The 9,774-nt window shown below is 40.2% G+C and overlaps 1 protein-coding gene across 1 annotated transcript; it reads left to right on the forward strand.

Moving 5' to 3' along the window:
* Positions 1 to 2,187: 2,187 nt before the first annotated feature.
* Positions 2,188 to 3,021, forward strand: LOC145821037 (uncharacterized). The gene is made up of 2 exons (XM_082917652.1): positions 2,188 to 2,403; positions 2,506 to 3,021. The coding sequence occupies exons 1-2, from the start codon at positions 2,188 to 2,190 to the stop codon at positions 3,019 to 3,021; spliced, it is 732 nt and encodes a 243-aa protein (XP_082773778.1).
* The last annotated feature ends 6,753 nt before the right edge of the window (positions 3,022 to 9,774 follow it).

Here is a 9,774-nt window from a genome sequence, read left to right on the forward strand (position 1 = left end):
AGTGATTACAATATTTTTTTAAATCATTGACCGTAATACTTTCTTCTTTTTTTGAGGAAGTGCACAAGTTGAATTATGTTGAAAATTTATAAAAATTTAAACCGCCAAACCGATTCACATCCATCCGCCAAACCGCCAATCCGCTCAATCCACATCCGCCGAATTGGCAGACGGATGCGAATTGATTTTCTCTAATCCACCAATCTGGCAGACGGATAACGGATTGGAGGTTCCGTGGCCGCAATCGACCCACGCCCACCCCTATGTAAAATGATATCATTGGACAAGTAAGTTGTTATATCACTTCAAAGGATCATCTGATGACGATTTCTGGTACCTCTTCCAACAATTGAAATACCCAAAATACAACCAAATCTTCTGAGGAAGAGGATCATCTGGTTCACAGTACTATGAAAATCAAGAGCTCTAACTCTTTTGAACGCATCGCTTTAGAGAATGAGGTCGAAATGGCACCTGAAATCAGTGAAGACTGTAATAGCCCACAGAACCTCCCATTGCAAGAGCCCACGCCCATAAAATTCTTTAAGGAAGCATTGACTACAGTCATGACCAAGGACTACATGTTTGATAGCAGAGTAGAATTACTCTCCCCTGATGAAGAAGATGACGACCATGAGGGAATCACATTGACTAGCCATTCCATCTCTGAGCACATGGGCCTCCCCAAGGTGTCCCTTTTCAAGAAGCTCATTCAAAAGATCAAAAACCATGGGAAAGTGCTCTTATCATCAGACTCCTAGAAAAAGCATTGGCTATAACATTTGTACTAGAGTAAAGAACATCTGGGCCCTCCAAGGTGAGTTCCATGTCATTGATCTGGGGTGTAATTTCTTTTTATTTAAATTTTCCCTTCAAGAAGATTATACTAAGGTTTACACAGGGGGTCTTTGGGTGATAATGGATCATTATCTCACTATTAGGAGATGGGAGCCCAATTTCAAGCCTTCGGAAGCTGTTGAAACCACAACCGAATTTGGGTTCGTTTTTCAGAGCTTCCGATAGAGTATTATTAAGACAAGGTTTTATATGCAATAGCCAACGCCATTGGAAAACCCTCAAAAATTGATTGGACAACTGCCATGGCAACAAGAGGTAAGTTTGTAAGAGTTTGTATTCAGATGGACCATGCAAAGCCCTTGACACCCAAGTTCATCTTAGAGGAAAAATACTATAACATTGAATACGAATCACTACATACCTTCTGTTTCTTCTATGGGCATATTGATCATAGGAAAAAAGCTTGCAGATTCAAAGTGCCCAATACTCAACCAGAGACAGAGAAACTAGCCGTTTCCGGTGATACCAGTAATGGCTCACCCTCTTCGAGTCCTAACGGCTACCTGCAACCCATGGAAAATGCAAACACAGATTATAGGCCTTGGATGCTTACAACCAAGCGAGGGCGTAGACCAATCCAGACCTAGAAAAACCAAGATTCAGTTGGCCCACTCACAAAGCCCAACAAATTCAAATGCCTTGAGGAAGATAAGGAAGGCCAATATGAGTCTTCCAGAGGGAGAAAAACCTACAGAGTAGGTATTGAAAAGGCCCAAAGTAATCACTCTCAACAATCAGGCCCTAGCCTCCCTAAAGACTCCAAAGGCAAAAGAAAGACTGACTAACCCCAGCCTAAGGCTCAAGATCTATATAGACCAGTCCAACTTCAGTCAATAGTCCAATCACCTGGTGCTAGCTCAGGGAATCTTGCCCAAGAATCCTATACAAATATTTCAGATATGGAACAGGTAGGGGCAGACGTGCCCACACAAGAAATATAGTAACAGCATGCAGAGCCTGCAATGAGCTCTGTCTTGGAAACCAACAACCAACAGGTAGACTTAACCATGGTTGAAGCTACTCCATCTCACACCCAGATTAGTCTACCCAATATAGATACACCCACAACAACCAAAGAACAGCTGATTAAAGAGCGAGAACCTCCGGACCCAGGAGACTAGAAAAATAGAGGAAGAAATGCTGAACACAGAGGGATAGAAAATAGAAGTGGAGGAGCATGTGAAGCAACACTACTCAGTGAGTCTGTTGTTCGATCCAGAGAAAGAAGTCATTTACCTAGTCGTCTTCGTCTGGTGGATAAAACAGATATGTATGATAATCGAACCAAGCTGGGAGGACAAAACAACCCACCCATTCCACTCGATTCAAATGGCCTCCCTCAGATCAGTGGAGGACGACCATCGGCAAATCCGTAGTATAGTTACGAATCTTGCATCTAGTGACCCACCAATTTTTCCTTCTACGGATTTGCTACGACTTCTGTTTTGGAATTGCCGTGGTGCTGGCAACAACACCTTCAAGCGTAATTTAGTGGAGATCGTCAAGGCTCATAAACCTGAGATCTTAGTCCTTATGGAAACAAAAGTAGCCTTTAGTAAACTGGCCAGCTTCTTTAATATGCTTGGGTACACTGCCTCGACTATTGTTGATCTTGTGGGAATAGTGGGTGGCATATGGATAATTTAGGATACTAGCCAAGTTAATGTAAGAGCCTTTACTGTCAGTCCACAAGTGATCCACGCCATAATTCACAAGGAGGATTATAAAGAGTGGGTCTTGGCCGCTGTTTATGCTAGCCCCAATCCCTTTCTTCGTGATCAATTGTGGCACAATCTGGAGGATGTGGCAAATAATTTGGACAGACCTTGGCTTATTACTGGTGACTTCAATGATTATACCAACCAGAGCGAACGCAGAAGCTTCTCACCTAATCAGAACTTTCGAAGGACTCGGAAATTCCTAGACCGAGTTAACAATTGCAATCTCATTGATCTAGGTAGCTCTGGCCCCCGTATAACTTGGACTAACAACCGTCAAGGAGCGGCCAACACCATGGAAAGACTTGACAGAGCTTTGTGTAATGAGGAATGGAGAACGATGTTTCCGAAAGCCATTATTCGAGTTCTCCCCAGAACATATTCTGATCATTCTCCTCTTATGGTCTATACCCAAGGTATGCATCCCCCTAAACTCCCTAAATAGACCATTTAGATTTGAGGCAGCTTGGATGTCCCATTCTGGCCTTAGTGATGTTATTAAAACTTCTTGGTTGATTATGCACGATAACCTTCTGGATACAACTGTTGACTTCACCCATAGAGTTATTGACTGGAATTAAAATGTTTTTGGTAATATTTTTAAAAGAAAAATGAGACTTATTGCTAAATTAGAGGGAATTCAAAAAGCACTTGTTGAGAAATTTTCCCATAATCTTCAAATCATCGAAAAAGAACTCATCAAGGATTATAATGAGACGTTGTTTCAAGAAGAAATGCTTTGGTTTCAAAAATTGAGGTCCAAATATATTACCCTTGGTGACAAAAACACTAGATACTTCCACATTTCCACCATAACCAAGAGACGAATACTCAAAATTAATCCTCTCAAGAATGATGATAATAACTGGATTACGGATATGGCTAAGCTTAAAAACATCATCCTCTAGTATTTCCAAAACCTCTTTCAAAAAGAAGATAATGTCTATTTAGATCATTTTTTGAAGCCTATATCCAATCTTGATATCCAATCCTGAAAACATAAAGCAATTTAGACCTATCTGTCACGATCCAAACCCGCCCCTATGGGTTTAACATCGTAACCGGCCAGTAATCCGTGATTACCGAAGGCCTGCTTAACAGTAAAGACAGTAACGCAGAGTACAGGGGCTGGCGGAAGCCAAAATAGTAATAAAAGATGTCCAATGAGCTGTGACAGTTTGTATGCAAAAAGACTTTTCCGAACATATTCACATTCATAAGCAAAACATATAGACACCATATGTACAAACATTCAGGTTAGGGACCAAATCCCTAATTAGCATAGTACAGTACAAGTCTTAAACAGTATTACAAAACAGAGACAGAAGGGTGAAACTAAGACACCCTAAAACAGCCTTAGCTTGGTCAGACATGGAACCTCAAGGTGAGGCACAATGGTTGGCTTGACAAAAAGGGAGTTAACCCGACGCTCCTAGCTCCAGTCCGGTGCCTGGACACCTACATATAAATATAAACAGTGAGTTGAAACCCAGTGAATAACATATGCGTAAAGGTGTTAAGAATGAATGTCATTTCAGTATTTAAAACAGTCATTTAGAAACCATAATGGTCATATGTGGTACATCCCATAGCAAAACAGTACAGTAGGTTTTAACAGACCGAACAGTTAGTTGATGGCCACCATGACAGTAAACAGTAATGGTTCCAAACTTGGGAACCGACAGAGATCTCTGTAAAAGTAGCAGTAACAGTACAGTAACAGTAGATTGTTATGGATGCCACGAATTCAGTGCACAAATAGGACAAACATTCATTCAGTAAAAAATATCATTTCAAAAAACAGTACAGTAGATCATTCAGAAAATATTCATGATTGAACATATCTTTACAACATTGTTACTCACAGAGCACTGGGCTATAGGCAGCTAATGAGCGTCCTTGGATGCCAACCCTACACAGTTACAGAACGAACACACACTAAGTTACACCTTGGGAATCAACAACTTAGTCCCTATCTTGACTCGGTGTGGTTCTACATCAATAACCTTATTAAGATGCCTTAAACTAGGCTTAGGAATGCCTAGGATGAAATGAGGATGCAAAGATGTACTTTAAAACACTTTTTAAAATTTTCAGAAAACAGGGGTCTCGCTCGAGCGTGGCTTTCTTCGCTCGAGTGAGCCTGTCAAAATAGTGGGGTCGCTCGAGCGTGGACTTCCTCGCTCGAGCGGTCTGTAAAAATGCAAAAAGTGCTAGATATTGAAAATCTCCGCTCGACGCTTGCTCGACGTTCGCTCGAGCGTGAGACACAGTTCTCGCTCGAGCATAGGTTCTCTCGCTCGAGCGTGCGTCTGTGTGCACCAAAAACCTGAGCTTTCAATTCACGCTCGAGCCAACATTCCGTCGCTCGAGCGGACCTCTGAATACACAGGGGCTCGCTCGAGTGTGGAAACCAAAATCTGGAATTTCCAGATTTGCCACCCAAGCTCAAACCAAGCATTCAACACCTCAAAACTCAACCTTTTAGGCCAATTTTCTAGAAAACACTTGAAAACCAACAACATAACATGTCTTTAAAGATCAATTTGTAAAATCAAGCCCAAAGGTAAGCCAATTGAACACAATTTCAACCCAAATTTCAAGAACAAAACAAAAACACAACATGCATGATCTCCTTTAAATTCCAACATCTCAAATTAAGATTAAATTGGCAATTTGATGGAAAAACATGATGAATTCATGGACTACAATCAAAACATGAACTTGCATGTAAGATTTCATGAAAAACAACTTCGAAATGTCATAATATGAACATGCATGCATGGAACCACTTTTAATTCAACACTTTATTTTAATTCTTGACCTTAAGCTCCTATTCCTCCATGAAACATGCAAGAAATGACTTGAATTCATAAACAAGAAGGTAAATATCCTACCTTAGGTCTTCAATTTTAGGTATAGAAGCTTAATTATGCAATCAACCTTCACATCTCCTAAGTTTCCAAGCCAATTCTCAATTGAAGCTAAGTTTTCTCCTCTCTCGTTCTTTCTCTCGGTTTTGTCTCTAGAGAAGAACAAGAATGATGCATCAAAAGGCTCCAAAACAATGTTGTAGGTAGTAGCCCACTAATGGCAAAAGGGTAATTAAAGCAACTAATGTGATTCAACATTATTTAATCTAATTTAATCATTCCAAATCAATTTCAAATTAAATCTACCATAAAATCACATAAATTCTAATTAACATAAAACACCACTCGATTTCTGATTCGGTCGCCGATAGGACCTTCAATTCGCAATTCAAAGATAAAACATGAACATATCATTTAATGACTAAAGATAGAAATGAATGTAAAACAGTATACTCTTGCAATCAATTCAGAATCTTAGTCAAATCAGTTACTTATCATTCTCAGTCACAGTTTAGCATTAATCAGAGGTGAGGGTTATTACAGTCTTCCCCCCTTAAAAGAGTTTGGCCCACCAAACTCGGATTACCTTCATTTTGGTAGAACACTAGATTCAGGGGGAACAGTTCAGGATATCTCTTCAACATATCATCCTCTCTTTCCCAAATGGCATAAGTGCCACCATGGTTTTGCCAATCAACTTTCACTAGTGGGATTTCTTTGTTCCTCAATTTCTTGATCCGACGGTTTACAATTTGAATAGGCCGTTCTTCATAAGTGTAGTCATCACTCAATACCACACGTGTAGGCTCAATAACATGGAAGGGATCCCGAAGATAATCCCTCAGCATAGAAATATGGAAGACACTGTGCATATGCTCCATTTTAGGAGGAAATGCTACTTGATACACCACCCGATTTATCTTCTCAATGATTTCATACGACCCGACATATCTCAGCGCTAGCTTACCCTTGACTCCAAAACGAGTTTACCCTTTCATTGGTGTCACTTTAATAAAAACATGATCACCTACTTCATATTCCCTGTCTCGCCTTCGGACATCCACATAACTTTTCTGTCGGCTTTGTGCGGTTTTCAATCTCTGTTGAATCAGTTTCACCTTTTCGGTGGTTTCCTGTACAATCTCGGGCCCAAGCAAGGGCCCATCTCCAACTTCTGCCCAACAGATAAGAGATCGACATTTCCTTCTATATAAAGCCTCGAAAGGCGCCATACTAATACGCGAGTGAAAGCTGTTGTTGTAGGCAAATTCAATTAAAGGTAGATGACTTTCCCTGGAAATCAAGAACACACATCTGCAGTAAATCTTCCAGAGTCTAGATGGTTCTTTCTGACTGGTCATCTGTCTGAGAATGGTATGCACTACTCAGTCTCAGTTCAGTACCCAATGCTGTCTGTAGGCTTTGCTAAAATCTCGATGTAAACTTCGAGTCCCTATCAGAAACAATGGACACAGGCACTCCATGCAATCTAACAATCTCATCAATATAAATTATAGCCAATTTGTCTGCATTGTAAATTGTTTTGACAGGTAAGAAGTGAGCAGATTTAGTTAATCTATTAACAATAACCCAAATTGAGTCCATACCATTACTGAAGCGAGATAAACTGACAATGAAGTCCATAGTGATATGTTCTCATTTTCACTCCGGTATTGGTAAGGGCTGCAGTAAGCCTGCGGGTCGTTGATGTTTAGCTTTCACTTGTTGGCAATGAAGACATTTCGATACAAAGTCAGCAATCTCCTTCTTTATTCCTGGCCACCAGAAATTTAGTTTCAAGTCTTGGTACATTTTTGTATTTCCTGGATGGATGGAAAGTTTCGAATTGTGGCCTTCCTGTAAAATTCGTCTTTTCAGTTCAGAATCAGTCGGTACACATAATCTCCCCTAAAATTTTAACACATTGTTCTCAAATTTAAAGTTCGGCCTCGGTTTGGACTCCCGTTCATCAATGACCTTTTTCAAAAAGTCATCCTGTTACTGTTTCTCTTTAATCTCCTCAATTAGTGCCGGTTGAGCAGAAATAGCGGCTAAGGTTCCACCTTGTTCATGCAAAACAACCTCAACTTCAAATTTTTCAAGGTTACATAGCAATTCTTTCTACCCGGTGAGTAAACAGGCTAAATTTTCAACTGATTTCCGACTCAGTGCATCGGTAACGGTGTTAACTTTCCCCGGATGGTACAAAATTTGCAAGTCATAATCTTTTATCAGTTCTAACCATCTCCGCTGCCTCATGTTCAATTCTTTCTGTATGAAGAAATATTTCAAGCTCTTGTGATCTGTATACACTTCACATATTGCCCCATAAAGGTAGTGACGCCAGATTTTTAATACAAACACTACTGCAGCAAGTTCCAAGTCATGGGTCGGATAATTTTTCTCATGCAGTCTCAGTTGTCGGGAAGCATATGCGATAACTTTACCATTCTGCATTAAGACATATCCCAAACCCTTATAAGAAGCATCACTAAAAACAGTAAATCCATCCGTACCTGAGGGTAGGGTGAGAATTGGTGTAGTCACCAGTCGAGTCTTCAGTTCTTGGAAAGCTGATTCCCTCTAATCGGTCCAGTCAAATGGTTTTTCCTTTTGAGTCAACTGAGTCAATGGTAGGGCGATTTTGGAGAAGTCCTTCACAAATCGTCTGTAGTACCCGACTAAGCCTAAGAAAGTTCGGACATCAGTAACGTTAGACGGTCTGGGCCAATTCACTACTGCTTCAATCTTCTGTGGGTCAATTGAAATTCCATCCTTACTGATCACGTGTCCCAAAAACATAACATTATCGAGCCAAAATTCACACTTTGTCAGTTTTGCATACAGTTTCTGTTTTCTTAAGGTCTGTAAGGCAATGTTCAAATGATGTTCATGTTCTTCCGTGCTTTTGGAATAAATCAAAATGTCATCTATGAAAACAACTACAAATTCATCGAGGAATGGTTTGAAATTTCTATTTATAAGGTCCATAAATGTAGCAGGTGTATTAGTAACTCCGAAAGGCATAACAAGGAATTCGTAATGTCCATACGTCGTTCGAAAAACAATCTTTTCAATGTCCGCTGGTTTGACTTTCAACTGGTGATATCCAGATCTAAGGTCAATTTTTGAGAAAACCTGGGTACCCTGTAACTGGTCAAACAAATCATCAATACGAGGTAATGAATATTTATTTTTCACTGTTATCTTGTTCAGTTCACGGTAGTCAATGCAAAGTCTTAGTGAGCCGTCTTTTTTTTTTCACAAACAACACTGGAGTGCCCCATGGCAAAGTACTAGGTCTGATGAACTTCTTATCCAACAGTTCTTGCAGCTGAATTTTAAATTCTTTTAGTTCGGTAGGTGCCATTCTGTACGGAGCTTTGGAAACTGGCTGTGTACCCGGAATCCCATCAATGGTGAACTCAATGTCCTTGTCAATCAAATCCCCTGACAAATCATCTGGAAAAACATTTGGGAATTCTCTGACTATAGGAATACTGTCCACATTAGCTTTAGCATCAGTAGGTACAGTCAATATACAACATAGATACCCTTTACATCCCTTCTTAATCAGTTTAAAAGCTTTCATAGATGAAATCAGATATGGGAGAGACACTATACCAACTCCGTTAAATACAAATTCAGGTAATCCAGGTGGACGAAAAATAACTTGTTTTGTTACACAGTCTATGGTAGCATGATATTTTGTTGACCAGTCCATTCCCAATATCACATCGAAATGATCGATATTCAAAGGCAGTGAATCAATATACAAATGCACATCCCCAACAATAATTTCACATGCAGGGTACATATAAGCACAAGTCATGGATCCCCCAACGGGTGAAGATACAACTAACAAATAGTTCATGGGTTCTAGTGGTCTATTCAATTTTCGTGAAAAAATATGCGAGACATATGAATGTGTAGACCCTGAATCAATCTGAATATATGCATTTTGAGCACAAATTGAGAGTATACCTGACACAACGGTCTCATTATTCTGCACATCTCCCGGTACAAGTGCGAACACTCGGCCTTGCCTCATAGGCTCTTTTCCAGTAGCTTTAGGGTTGGGTTTCAGTGGAGCAGTTGATGCTGCGGCGCTAGCTGCAGCTTTACTATTGCCTTGAGATGTGGAAGGGCAATCTTTAACCATGTGGCCTACCTTGCCACACCTGTAACAAGCACTAGAAATTTTATAACAAATCCCTTTATGTCTTTTCTCACATTTGGAGCAAGGTGGTATGGAACCACTCCCCTGACTAGAACTGGTCGTTGACCCTGTATTTTGCTTCTTATTCGATGAATTATTTCGGCCT

This window comes from Camellia sinensis, chromosome 1 (assembly GCF_055761805.1).
Source record: "Camellia sinensis isolate YWXY chromosome 1, ASM5576180v1, whole genome shotgun sequence".
NCBI classification, from domain to species: Eukaryota; Viridiplantae; Streptophyta; class Magnoliopsida; order Ericales; family Theaceae; genus Camellia; species Camellia sinensis.